This window comes from Furipterus horrens, unplaced genomic scaffold (genome assembly GCF_987537825.1).
Source record: "Furipterus horrens unplaced genomic scaffold, mFurHor1.1.pri manual_scaffold_11, whole genome shotgun sequence".
Lineage (NCBI taxonomy): Eukaryota > Metazoa > Chordata > Mammalia > Chiroptera > Furipteridae > Furipterus > Furipterus horrens.
Window position 1 is genome coordinate 83,142,334 of NW_028327181.1, and position 14,113 is coordinate 83,156,446.

The 14,113-nt window shown below is 38.1% G+C and overlaps 1 protein-coding gene across 1 annotated transcript in view; it reads right to left on the reverse strand.

Moving 5' to 3' along the window:
- LOC149998644 (putative ATP-dependent RNA helicase DHX40) overlaps positions 1-13,580 on the reverse strand; it is a 28,777-nt gene extending 15,197 nt beyond the window's left edge. The window contains exons 1-7 of the mRNA XM_090257571.1: positions 13,422-13,580; positions 12,437-12,604; positions 10,469-10,614; positions 8,356-8,475; positions 7,671-7,898; positions 7,397-7,463; positions 6,330-6,461 (exon numbers count right to left, since the gene is read on the reverse strand). Of these exons, the coding sequence (XP_090113697.1) occupies positions 6,330-6,461; positions 7,397-7,463; positions 7,671-7,898; positions 8,356-8,475; positions 10,469-10,614; positions 12,437-12,604; positions 13,422-13,533 (973 nt within the window). The 5' untranslated portion in view covers positions 13,534-13,580. The remainder of the gene's footprint in view (positions 1-6,329; positions 6,462-7,396; positions 7,464-7,670; positions 7,899-8,355; positions 8,476-10,468; positions 10,615-12,436; positions 12,605-13,421) is intronic.
- Positions 13,581-14,113: the final 533 nt, after the last annotated feature.

The window sequence follows — 14,113 nt, forward strand, 5'->3', positions numbered from 1 at the left end:
TGTGGACTCCTGGGAGGCCCTGGGACCCTTTCATGGTTCAGCAAGATTAAAACTATTTTTCATAAAATATTATTTACCTTTTTCAGTTTGTTGACATTGGCACCAATGTTGCAAAAGCAGTAGTGGGTAAAAACTACTGTGTCTTTACTGAGAATGAAAGCAGTAGTAACAAGTAATACCAGTAGCCATTGTATTCTTCACCACCATTCAGTTTGAAAAACAGGCAATTTCACTTAAGAGTATATTTGCTGTGTTAGTAAAAATTATTAATTTTATTAAAGTTCAACTGTTGAGTACACACAATATTTTTTAGAAAAGATCTTATTCATTTATTTTCAGAGAGAGCGGAAGGGAGGGAGAGGAACGGCCATCGCTTGCCTCTTGTGCATGCTCTGTTCTGGGATGAACCCGCAACCCAGGCATGAGCCCTGACTGGGAATCAACCGGCAACCTTATGCTTTGTGTGATGACTGAGCCACACTGGTCAGGGCACAATTTCTAATATTCTGTATGACATAATTGGAAGTACACATAACACACTTTTGTGCATTCCAACGTGTGATGACGGTTGTCTTGAGAAAAAGCGCTTGTGCAGTCATTTGAGCTGTGAGCTGAATTAACCTTTTTCTCCCCACAGAATACTGATTTTACTTAAAAAAAAAAAAAAAGTGACAAACTGGTTGTTCATACTTGAATATTCAGCAGATATGTTCTAGAAAATTAATAAAGTGTATCTCTCATTAGAGGAAAAGTAATCTAGCTGCCTTCTGTGAAGATAATGCCAATTAATAAGTTTGAGCTTTTGAGCAAAAATTAGAATTTTGAAAACTTGCATCCTCCACTATGAGCTTGATAGCTTTCCATTTCTCAAAAGTTCTCTCGATGAGATCAGATGTTAACAAATGAGATTTTTTAAAAATGTTTTTTAAATTTATTTTTAGAGAGAGGGGAAGGGAGGGAGAAAGAAAGGGGGAGAAATATAGACCTGTGGTTGCCTCTTGTGCACCCCCAACTGGGGACCTGGCCTGCAGCCCAGGCATGTGCCCTGACTGGGAATTGAGCCGGTGACCCTTTGGTTCACAGGCCGGTGCTCAATCCACTGAGCCACACCAGGCAGGGCACGGATGAGATTTTTTAAAAAATGTATAATGAAATATGTCAGCATTTAGAAGATTAGCATAATTCAGTGAATCGATATTTTCCAAAAGACTAGTGAACGATACTCCAAAACCATGCATGGGTGAAAGATCCATTCAAAGTTTACTGTGAACCAATGGAATTTTTTTTTTTTTTTTTTTTTTCAAATTATAGGTGAAAGTTTCTTTAGAAAATTACAGAGGTAGTAGAAGTGAGCCAGCTGGGCTGTGTGGGCTCAGGAAATGAGTTGCAGAGGCAACAGATGGGCCCTTGGCGCTTAGGAGAGAGAGAGGCAAAGGTAACATGCCTGGGGTGAAGAAGGTGGAGAGGGGAAGGGAATGGTGTGGGTGTGCCCCGGAGAGGGAGAGCTCACCTGGATTGAGGAACTTTTATGTAATAGAGTACGCAAAGGTCATTGATATAGTCAGATTCCTCATTGCAACTAACTTTTTAAAAAACTACCCCTTGTTGAATTTTGGTGCAGTATCAAAGAAGAATCAAGGTTGATATATATGCATGAAGCAGATATGAGAATCTAGCTGCCTTCTCTTAATTAAGCCAGACATGTATTTGCAAAAATGTAAAACAGTGCTAGTGTCCTCATTAAGTTTTTGGAAGATAGTTATTTTTCATAAAATATATGTTAACATGAAATGGGTGTACTGTTTTCAAATAAATTAAAAAATTTAGAAGTCAGTTTCTGAAGTTCTTTGAGGTAGTCAGCAAAAGAATCCTGAGACCAAAATGGCTGGGAACTGCCAGTTTAGTTAATTGTTGTCTGTAATAAGAATCATTGTAATCTGAAGTGATAAGAAAGTACTTTCATGGAGGAGTTGAGAAGTGAATTCATTCTGGAATTAATGTTAAGAAACATTGGGAGGCATTGGTGAAGGAAATGTTCCAGGCATATAGCATGGGCTTAAGACTGATTCTCCCCTTTATTTTATTCATTGTAGAGGGTTTGTAAAGTATAGAAGAATGCATACTAGAAAAGAAATCATTTGTATTCTGACTATCTGGAAGTAACATTAATTTGATTTGTTATCTTAAACTACTCATGGCTTACTGTGCCAAAAAGCACAGGAATTAAAAGGACGCAGCAGTCAGCTTGAAGGTTCTAATGACGTTGACTTGGGTCATTTGGTTGGAGTGGTTTCTGAGAGACTTTTTCACTGCGAAGTTACTCTTTTTGTCATTAATAACTTTTTGTAGGGAGGTACTTTGAAACTGCATTCCTCATCCACCTTTCCATTTATTAAAATGGACTGGGAATTTCCTACTTTACTCAATGGTTTAAAATAGGTTACTGTCATTACTTTAATGCTAACATTGTTTCAGGTTTGGCTGGTGAGAACTTCAAATTGACTTCTGTATCCTTTTAACTTGATTTTTGGCACAAGCAGTCAGTAGTTTAACTTATTAATAACCACTTAGCACTCTTTTTGGTAATATTCTAGAGTGCTTTGTTCTTGAAATATTGGTTATCTGAATATAATGAATTTCCATAGTTTTTTACTAAATTAGACACCAACTAGATTTTTAAAGTCATTTAACCTAAAAACAGTGCTTATTTTTTTTAAAGAAACCGGTAATCTCCATATTTACTTTATCTGTTTTCTCTTGTACATCAACTCTATTAACTAACGTGAATGTAAAATCTAAGTAGCCTTTTTTCACATGGGTACATATCCCTTTCTCTCTGCTAAATTGATGTTAGAACATTAGGTTAATACATTTGATTCTTTATACCTTGAGTTTCTGTTACTATTAATTAGGTTGTCATAAAAATACAATCTAACATTATAAAAGAATAAACATTTTAATACTCTTGCAAATATGTTCAGATAGCACCCTAAACTTGAAGTGCCTCTTTTTGTTTAGAAGAAACTGGCTATTTTTCTAAAGTATTTGGAAACATATTTCCAAAGTATTTTCCCTGTGCATTTCATTAATTATTTAGTAATACTAAAATCTTTTAGTTTAAAAATATTTTAAAACTTATGACCAGCATATTATGCTAATTGATTCTACCTAGTGCATAATATTAGATAATATTAATTAGATACTTTCTATCTTTGCCCTTTTTATCATTAAATTATTCATGCCTTTAGTCAACAGTTGCCAAACACCAGTTACTATAATAATGGTATTAGTAATAAAAGCAATAATTCTTTACTTTTACTGAATATTCACTTTTTAAAAATAATTTATTTATTTGTTTATTTATTTATTTTTAGAGAGAGGGGAAAGGAGAAAGAGAGGGAGAGAAACATCACTGTGTGGTTGCCTCTCACTTGCGTCCCCAACTGGGGATCTGACGTGCAACCTAGTCATGTGCCCTGACTGGGAATGGAACCAGCGACACAGCTCGCAGGCTGACGCTCAATCCACTGAGCCACAGCAGCCAGGGCTTGAATATTCATTATTAACTTAAATCTAATGCCATTAGCTATAAGATGCACAACTTTTTATGTAATGCTAAGAGAAAAGTTGCCAATTAAACTGTTACCATCCATTGTGAAATGCACCCTAACTTCAGAGATGTTTAAAACTAAAAAGCTAATCACTTTTCCAGTTGATGGCATGGCACTTATCATGTTAATTCATTTAATTATTCCAGTCCAATGAGATAGGTCCCATCATTATCCTCAGTCACTAAACCCAGACATGGGCTTTCAACCCCCTTTATAAACAGGAAATGCTTCTTCTCTCTCCTCACTCCCAAGTCCAAGTTTTCTGTTCCTGAAGCATAGCAGGAAATAAAGGAAATAACATGGTAAGTGTCTCTCCCCACCACCCAAAGTAGCAATAATAAAGAAAACAAGTCTGTATTATATTAAGCAGGCTTAGAAAGCTTATATCCCCACTTCATCTAACTCCACCCCACCCATTACTGAGGACCCCATCAGCTCCATCTGCATGCTGCTTTGCACTGCTATCACCTGCTGTAATAAATACTATTATGCTCACAATGGATGGCCAGGAGCTCACCGTTAAGAGTGCCTTTGGAACCAGAAAGGAAACTAAAGTAAACAAACCCCTTCGGTAATGGCTCTACTCACTCAGTCCCACATCTTTACCATTTACACTCTCAGTGGGAATTAAAGCTGAAAGCCGGCTTAAGTCATGCTAGAAGGGTACGGCATGCCAAGTTATTAAATTGGCATTTTAATTCAGCTGGTACTAAGGAGACTGACGCAATCAGAGCTGTGCTGCTGGAAGACTACGCTTACCATTGCACGTAGGATGATAAATAAAATCACGGAAAACAGGTTAGCAGGCTATGTTAACAACTCAGGAAAGCAGACTGAGGATCCCAATTCCAACAATGATAATGAAAAAAAAAAAAAAGAAAGAAAGAAAAAGAATGAATAATCTGGATAAGACAAGGGGAAAAGAAAACCTGCAGTTGCCACCACTTGTTTGGACTGAGTGACCTAGATCAGCAGTCCACAACCGTTCTGGCACCAGGGACCGGTTTCCTGGAAGACCGTGGGGGATCTAGATGATTGATGCACAGACCAGAAAGCCCAGGGAGGAGACCCAGGAGGTCTATGCTGCAGAAGTGGATGTGAACTAGAAAGAGCTTTCAGGAATCATCCACAGAGAAGTGACAGGTGAGTCCTAGGAGCCAACGTCACCAAAACAGAGAATTCTAAGAATTAAACCTTACAAAAGAGTCACTTTTAGAAGGGTACAAAAGCTGGGGAGGGTGGGAAGGCAGAGAAGCCTTAAGAGAAAGATTGGTCAGGAAAACGAGATCATTAAAGAGTATCCAAAAAGAAAGCATTTCAAAGACATTTATTATTATCACAAAATCAAAATACATGATAGCCATGAGATGTGAGAAATAAGTCACTAGCAACTTTTTAACAGTATAAAAACTGGATTTCAGGATGTTAAAAAAGAAGCAATAGCATATATAGGACATTATTTTCAATGTGGCAATAAGAAGAAATGTTTTACTTTATATGGAAAAATACATCTAATTAGTTAATGGTTAATAATAAAGCAACCATAACTGTTTTTAATTACCTTATCACTTACAAAATAAATTTTAAGAGTCATTAAATCAAATCCCCAGAAAACAATAAGAACGTTAAATATCTAATGACCCTGAGAATTCCCTTTAAGATGTAAAAAATCTAAAAATAGATTTCAATATTGAGAGCAAGGGCTTAATATCAACACAAAAGAAATTTCCATAAAAGTATGTGGTCTGTGGTTATTTACCAACACATATATTCCTGAATTGTTTTTGTTAATATTAGAAGAACCATCTATTCAACAAAAATACACATAATATATATATAATAGCCTTGATTAGTGTGGCTCAATGGATTGAGCACCAGCCTGCAAACTAAAAGGTCACCAGTTCGATTCCCAGTCAGGGCACATGCCTGGCTTGCGGGCCAGGTCCCAAGTTGGGGGCGCACAAGAGGCAACCACCACTGACGTTTCTCCCCTTCTCTTTCTCCCTCCCTTCCCCCATCACTCAAAAAATAAATAAATAAAATACTTAAGAAAAAAACATATAAATGCCTTTTACATTAAATGCTAATCCAATCAAACTCTAGGTAGCTACAGTTAATTTCCCTTTAGTTCTACAAATCGAATTCCTAATAAAACAGTTTTACACAAGAACTCTAAACCTCAGGTACGATATTTATCCTGAACAAATATCAGATTAGGAGTTTGCATTTGCTCTTTGAATTTACATCCTTCTTGAAAAGTAGATTATTGTATGGATACTTAAAAAAAAAAATCCACTGTGTTTAGTCTCAGATATATCTGGATATTATAATTTCTAGAAACTGTGTGGCAATGGCAAATGAGCTTTGACTTACGGTACTACTATCAAAAAATTACAGTGCTTCTTTCAAAAAATTACCAACATTTTTGTTCTGTTGGGGGAGGACATAGTTCACTCTTAACAACACTAAGGGGCATGTTGAAGGCTCTTGAAAAAGTAAACATGAAAAGATTTTTTTAAAAAAATCTCTCAAGGGATGCTGATTCTCTTAAGTTCTGTTTCATGTTCTAGATGTTAGTTACAAAAGTGAGATCAGTGTGTGAAATTCACTGACCTAAAAATAAGCATTTAGGATCTGTGTACTTTTCTATATGTATGTGATTATTCAATAAAATGTTTTTTAAAAATCAGTCAAATTTTTATGGTAGTGGGGAATTACCTGTTGTCATAGATCCATAACACGGCAATATTAACAAGCCATCTAGAGTGGTATCTTGAACATCATAATCATAATCAACAGATTCTGCCATCTGAAAAAGTAGCTCACAACTTTTTTCTATTTCAAACTGACCTGAAACAAGGGGGAAAACAATGTCAGCAACTGAACAGCAAAATTAATTTAATTTTAGAAGGAAGAACAGGCCTTCTACATCAAAATCAGTTTTGCATAATAGTTATTTTAAAGCTCTCATTGTAATCTAAAGGAAGTGAAGACATAACTTGTACCAAATCTCAACAATAAAACAAAAAATAGAAGAACCAGGTTCCAAAAAATTTAAATCTCTAAAGGAATCAACATGTTTATAATCTTCAATCCTTTCATCTTGTTAACACAGTATTTGAGGAAGATTCAGTGAAGTTCATCATTAACATGGGGAAATCTAGTCCAGAAGATATACTACATTTAGGTGTAACACTTAAGTAACCTCAAAAAGGCAGGTTGTTACAATGTCTCACTTCTGACTTCAGTAAAAGGCAGAGTAGGAGGTGAGCGATGAAATGACTCATTTCTGTTCATAGGATGCTGCTACTTGAAGAATCACATCAATCTAGGATTTAACTATTCTATTTTTGACCTGCGAAACAGGCTCATCTATGAGACATGGATTCCACACCTGCTGTATTGCTATCATCCAGTAGCATAAACCACTCAAAGAAGAAAAGAGCTGGTAGGATGTCTCTTGCAATAAAGGAATTCAGATTCAGGACTAGTATGGTAACACCTCTATATAAGACAGACTAATAAAACTATTAATACTTTACCAATTAAAATCTTTCTACTAAAAGGTCAGTGAGTGTGTTTTACATGTTTACTAATAAGACTAACATTTTTAATGGCAATATAAAATTATCTTATATAGCATCTAAAATCTAAAATTATTTAGATTATCATAAAAAGCTAGGGCAACATGAGTATTGCCCATATTTCCCAACAAAAATACTTTATCGTGGTGCCACATCCCCTCTTATAAATAGTAACTTTAAACCTGATACTGAAATGCTCACCCGTCAGAAAAACCAAGATGTCTCCAGCCATTTCATTCAAATGGATATCCATGGTCACTTTCACAATCTAAAGCAAGAAATATGAGCATAATATGCTAGTGGAAATACAGCCCCCTCCCTCCTCCCACTGTTCCACATAAAAATTAAATTTGGTTCTCAAAAGTCCTAGAACCTATAAGAGCTGCCATTAAAATAGGAAACAAATAAATTATCAAACTATTCAATCAACTAGAATCACAGATATAAAAAGACAAAAAAGGATGCCATGTAATACCGCTTGAATATATGCAGTATTTTCTCGATCTCGAGGGCCAATCAAATTGCAGAATTTTTCTCTGACGGGATAAAGCCTTCCAGGTATATCAAATATTGGACAATTTCCAAAGAATGCAGAGAGCTTGACTAATTCCATAGTTGCTGACATCACCACAACCTTTAAATGTTCCTTCCTGTTAGAAGACTTCTCCTGAAATAGTTTCTTTAATAAACCAAATAAGATGTCCTGAAAGAAAAGTAAAATTTAAATGTCACGAAAACGCCTAATAAACAACTCTTTTTAAATATTCTGCTTTCCTAACCAAAAAATTCCTTTTTCTTTTTTTTAAGATCACTTTATAATGGTGATCTTTTTTTCTTTTTAAGATTTTATTTATATATTTATTTACTTACTTACAGGGGAAAGGAGGGAAAAAGAAAGGGAGAGAAACATATCCAAGAAAAATATAGAGCTACTGCCTTTTGCACACCCCCAACCGGGGGACCCGGCCCGAACCCCAGGCATACGCGCTAACCGGGAATCGAACTGGTGACCTTTCAGTCTGCAGGCCAGCACTCAATCCACTGAGCTACACTAGCTTTTTTCAACAGATTAAATTGTAAGAGGAGGCAATTTTCTATGCAATAAAAAGCTACTCCAAAGTAAACTGTCTAATATATAACCAACATATTAAAATACTCACTGTAGTTAGAGTTCTCTCATGGGCTTCATCCAAAATAATGACACTGAACTTGGTAAGACTTGGATCTCCCAGAATATGTTTCAATAAACATCCATCAGTCATGTATTTGATTGCTGTTTCCTAATGTTTAAAACACAAAGTATATCAACACATATAAATATATACATATAGGATCACAGAAATTCACCTCTGCTTTGCAAACTAAATTTTCCCCTAAAATGTACATACATTAAGTGACCAAACTAATCTAACTAATTAAAAGAGTACATAAAATAGTCTAATAACAGCCTGGCTCAGTGGACTGAGAGCCAGTCTGTGAACCAAAGGATCGCTGGTTCAATTCCCAGTCAGGACACATGCCTGGGCTGCAGACCAGGTCCCCAGCTGGGGAAGAGGCAACCACACATTGATGTTTCTCTCCCTCTCTTTCTCTCTCCCTTCCCTTCTCTCTAAAAATAAATAAATAAAATTTTTAAAAAATAGTCTAATAACAATGATGGCAAATTATGAAACTTACGATCTATACAGAGACAGGGGTAAGTCACTAAGGTGCATGCTCTGGGATAAAGCAACAAAAGGGACCAGTTAAGAAGATAAAATGAAGGCAGTGAAAAGTGGTAAGATAATGCAATAGTTTCAGGTGAACAAGTTGTGGGAAACAATGAAATGGGATTAATTTCCCATCTCAAGTCACTATTTCAGAGGACTAAGGAGAAAAGGTAAAGGAAATAGTGAGGTATGTAATTTCCTCCCAATTTCCTTCCTGCTCATTTTCCTATTTAAAAATTATTAGTGTCAGACAACTAGCATTAAAACAAGATAAGAAGGCAGCTAGAGGAGTACAAGACCTTTGCCCATTGTCCTTTATAAGATTATAAAGGGTCTTAAGTCAGAGAGGGGGGATTGTTATTTTTTATTGTTATAAAAAAGCAATTAATTTTTTTTTTTTTTTTTAAGAATAATATAGGAAAGGGTGAAGCCAGAGAACTTGTATGCACGACCCATGGACATGAACTAAGGAGGGTGGGATTACTGGGGGAAGCGGGGGTACTGGGCAGAGGGAAGCAAAGGGGAAAAAAAATTGGAACTACTGTAACAACATAATCAATAAAATATACTTAAAAAAAAAACAAGGTAAGAATAAGGTGCAAAGGCTAGGAGTTAACAGTAGTGATATGCATAAAACAATGGAAGAAAAAAAGAAAAATCCACAGCAGTGACCACTAGGAAGGCAAAGATTGAATTTTAGAGAGTCATTCTGTGCAACAGTTGATATCCATTCCCATTAGGGACCATATGTAGATCAGGGATTATTTTGTATCTGGTATGTGATTAAGAAATCCTGAGAGAATGTAAACTGTAACCATTAACTATTAAAAAGAAAACAATTTAAAACGTGTTAGTGCCATGACTATAGAAGCTGCTCAATACAAAAATACTTTTTACCAACTTTGTTAATAAAGTTGCCAGTTTTCCATTGACTTCAAGATATAAACATATAACATGGATGAACCTTAAAAACATGCTAAGTGAAATAAACCAGACACAAAGTACAAAATATTGTATGATTCTATTTACATGACACAGGCAAATGCTTAGAGATAGTAAAATAGAAGACACCAGGGGATGGAGTTAGAATGGAACAGGGAATTACTATGTGACAGATACAGTTTCTATTTGGAATGATGAAAACTGTTTTGAAAATAAATAGTGGTGATGGTGACACACACTGTGAATGTACTTAATGCCACTGAATTGTACACCTAAAAACAGTTAAAATGGTAAGTTTTATGTTATGTATATTTCATAATAAAGATTTTTTTAAAGAACACAAGTATAAGTTATATGTAGGGTCTTTGCAGCTAAAAAAGAAAAAAATCCTAAGGAAAATAAACATAACTGTCACTTATAAACCAAATGAAAAGGCAGAAAATGGGTTAAACATTAGAGATTCCAGAGCTAAAGCACTAACAATGGGCAACAAAATTAATTTTAATGAGGCTTTGTTTCATTAAAGATATAAATAGAATTCTAAGTTATAACCTTTCATAATTTTCTCTACTCTTTCCATAAGTTTACAGTACTTACATAAATACCAACAAAACTTCTGTACCTTAGAGCTGCAATCATCAAAACGAACTTGGTATCCTACTTTGGATCCCAAAGTGCATTTCATTTCTTCGGCAACCCTCTGAGCGACTGATATGGCAGCTACTTTGCGTGGCTGAGTCACACCGATCATACCATGTTGTGAAAACCCTATCAAAACCAGAAGTAAAAACACAAAAATGTTAACAGTTGCTTCCTATTAGAGCTAAATTGTTTCTGGATGATCAATACAATCTGTTCAAGTATTTCCAAAACTCTGCAAATTAACAACATACTGTATCACATTTGTATCATGAAAACTTAAGAATTAAAAATAATACATATTAATAAACATTCAAAATATACATATGTTAATTAGGCTTGGTTTTCTAAAAGTCTAATCTAAAGACTTACTCTAAAGAGTAAGCCAAGTCCTGGCTGGTGTGGCTCAGTGGATCGAATGCTGGCCTGTGAACTGAAAGATCACCAGTTCAATTCTAGTCTGGGCACATGCCTGGGTTGTGGGCCAGGTCCCTGGTTGGGGGTGTGCAAAAGGCAACCAGTTAATATATCTCTCACACATCGATTCTCTCTCTCTCCCTCCCCCCCTCTAAAAATAAAATCTTCTAAAACTATTTTTAGAAGAGTAAGCCAAAATTTTTCAATCTCTAGGAATCCAGAAAATTGCACACACTTCCTAAATTAGATTTACCATCATCACAGAAGTTTAAATATACCACCTTACACAGAGTTTACAGGCATCTATTTTTTTACCATTTTAAATATCTTTGAAAGGGAGATGAATCTTACAATTGATGGCAGTTTTCCTTTAATAGTATGTAAAATAATGCCATGTCTTAATCAACGGCATCTTAGGTTTGTTGCATAAGAGTCTTCGGCAGCCGTCCGTCTCGAGAGACGATGGTGTAGCTTCTTAAGAGTCTATCTGCACCGCCGAGAATGGCTGTGCCGTCCGACTCGGGAGTGACATGGTATCTGTCTCCTTCCGTGTTGAATCGACATCTTGCGATGACGCTGGAGTGTCCTCTCCAGTGAAGCTGAAGCTACAGAGCCTGGGCAGGGTGATATGGAGGGTCTGCTGTTGCCCATGCAGCAGACCCCCCCTCTCTTCGCAGCTGAAGGGTCCAAGGGAAAGACGGAGTCAATACAGCTTGGCTTCAGGTGCGCCGCAGGAGTTGCCGGTGTTGACTACAACGTCAAACCGCCTTAGGGACTCCGGCTCCGGATTTTCTGTCGGGGTTTACTCCCTTAGCCTTTCCCCTGAAGAGGTATGCCGCAAGGCAGCGGAGGTTTTTTGGAGTCAGAGTTTTCCTTCTCTGATGTGCCCTGACTGGAAGATCGAACCAGCGACACTTAGCTCGCAGGCTGACGCTCAATCCACTGAGCCAAACCAGCCAGGGTTTGCATAAGAGTAAATTAACATATAACCTAGGAAATTTGTTATTTTTACATGAACATCCAATATAATTTTGTTCTACACCAACTGGATGCTAGAAAGTTTTACCATGATGAAGTGAAAGATACTTTAAAGGTAACTTGTTAGCTAACTTGGTATTAGCAGAATCAGGGACTGAACACATACCTGATGATGTTCTGGAGAAAGAACCAATAAATACCAATGTCAGCAACAGATATTAATATATTCCTTCCCCCCAAAATTATTTTAATACCCAACAGTTAATAGTCTACTGCAAGACAACCTTATTCTATTATTCTATAACAGAGAATCAGTATCTACCTATAAATTCTATTTGGGATTATTATGGTAATTAAAAATAGAAAACATACCATCTTAACTAATTCTTGAATCTGAAATAAAACCACAAAGAAGCAGGGAAGACATAGGGAGGGTGTGCCAAGAGAAGAACTGGGACTGTAAACAAATGGTGGGCATTTTGGAACACAAAAGTCCTATTAGCCTTTAAGAAAATATTTTTTAAATAGTCCCAGTATTATCCCAGAATAAAATTACCTGCTTCATATAGATATTTTGGAAGTTGAGTTGTTTTACCACTTCCTGTATTTCCAGTAACAATAAGGAATGAATTGTCCCTCACAGCTTGAATAAGCTTTTTTCTTTGTTTTTGAATAGGAAAAGTTTGAGTAGTTCCTCCCTCCTGTGATGTGCATCCTTTCTCTTCTGTAAAAAGAGGAAAACAACTGTGTAATTAAAAGGTCTGTAAAGATATCTCTGGCTCAATTTCCCAGAACTAAAAAGAGCAAGACAATAAAATTTTAGGGTTGGAAAAGATCGACCTATGACTTCTCAATTAAATCACCTAAGTCTAATTTGTGAGGGTTTATAAGCCCAGAACAACTTTTTAGTGAAATCTAACTTGGCAGTTGCTAATACATGACTCAAAGTACTTGACAAAGTAAGCCTAGTACAAGGCGGTGTATATGTAAGCATACCTATACAGAAGCACAAAACCCAATTTTATTCAACAGACCCAAAACTGGAACACAGCAGAAAACTCTCAGCTGAGTTAAAAGCCACCTGTGTTTGCTTCTGATTCATGGTTCAAGTTAGGTCCCTGTTCAGAGTGACATATCCCAGAAGGCCAAGTGGTGGGTAACCATGGAAACTGGCTCCTGGAAACTGGCTCCCTCTATACGGTACCCAAAGGCAGGCTGGCGGCCCGACGAAAGGCGGGGGAGGGGGAAAGAGATGGGTAGAAAACAAAGGTTTTATGAGCCTGTTTGACAGCCGAGAGCGTGTCGGCGTTGGGGTTCACTATTTGTCCCCCAGCAAGGTTTTCATTCAACTTGGGTCTAGGACCGCCCCCCTCTAGAGCGAAGTACTCATCGGACGCAAAGTTCGCCTCTGGCGTGGAGGGCGAGGAGAACGATGCGCCTCTTCCCCACTCCGCTCTGCTGGCCAAAGGCTAACTTTAATCGCCCCCCACACCCCCATGCCGGAACTCTCGCTGGCCTCCGTGGCGTCCCGCGCACCGCACCTCTGTTAGCGACGGAAACCGCCGAAGGCCGCTCCTCCTGGGGCTCTCTGGACCGCTCTCCCTCTTCTTGTCGCCTTGGCGCCCTGCCCGCGACGGCGGGAAACCGGGACATAGAACTGGCCCGGAGCGGAGGTAAGCACGTCCACCGACCCAGGGAGATGGGAGGGGAAAGCCGAAGACGCGCCCTGATGACGTAGAGGTGTTTACTTCCGCGCCTGCGACTGAGCGCGAGGGGAGGCGGAGCTCTTCGGTGACCTGTCGCGCGGCGGCAAGAAAGCTCCTCCCCCGGCGGACCGCGCCTGGGCAGGGAGCCGAGGGTTTCCCACCCTCTGCACGTGTGGGCTGGTCCCCCAGTGGCGAAGGCATCCCCGAGGGGTTTTTCCTGTGTCTCCTCTTGTGCGTAGACAGGCCAGGCGACACCCCTTCTCAGCCACTAGGGTCAGTGCACGCCTCTTCTGCCTTCGCACACCTAACGGGATTGGACCCTTTGCCAGGAGCTGGAACCTTCCTCGAGTGTGGCGCCCACAATACACTCGCGCCTTGCCCGTCTTGAAATAACCTGTTCGCGGCACCGAGCTGCAGAGCGTCTAGCTTTGTTATGTCCAAAACTTAGGCCCCCGACGCTGTTCGTTTCCTTCATCGGAACCTGCATTTTAATTTACATGTTTATTGGCTTCCCCTTTGCCCTCAAC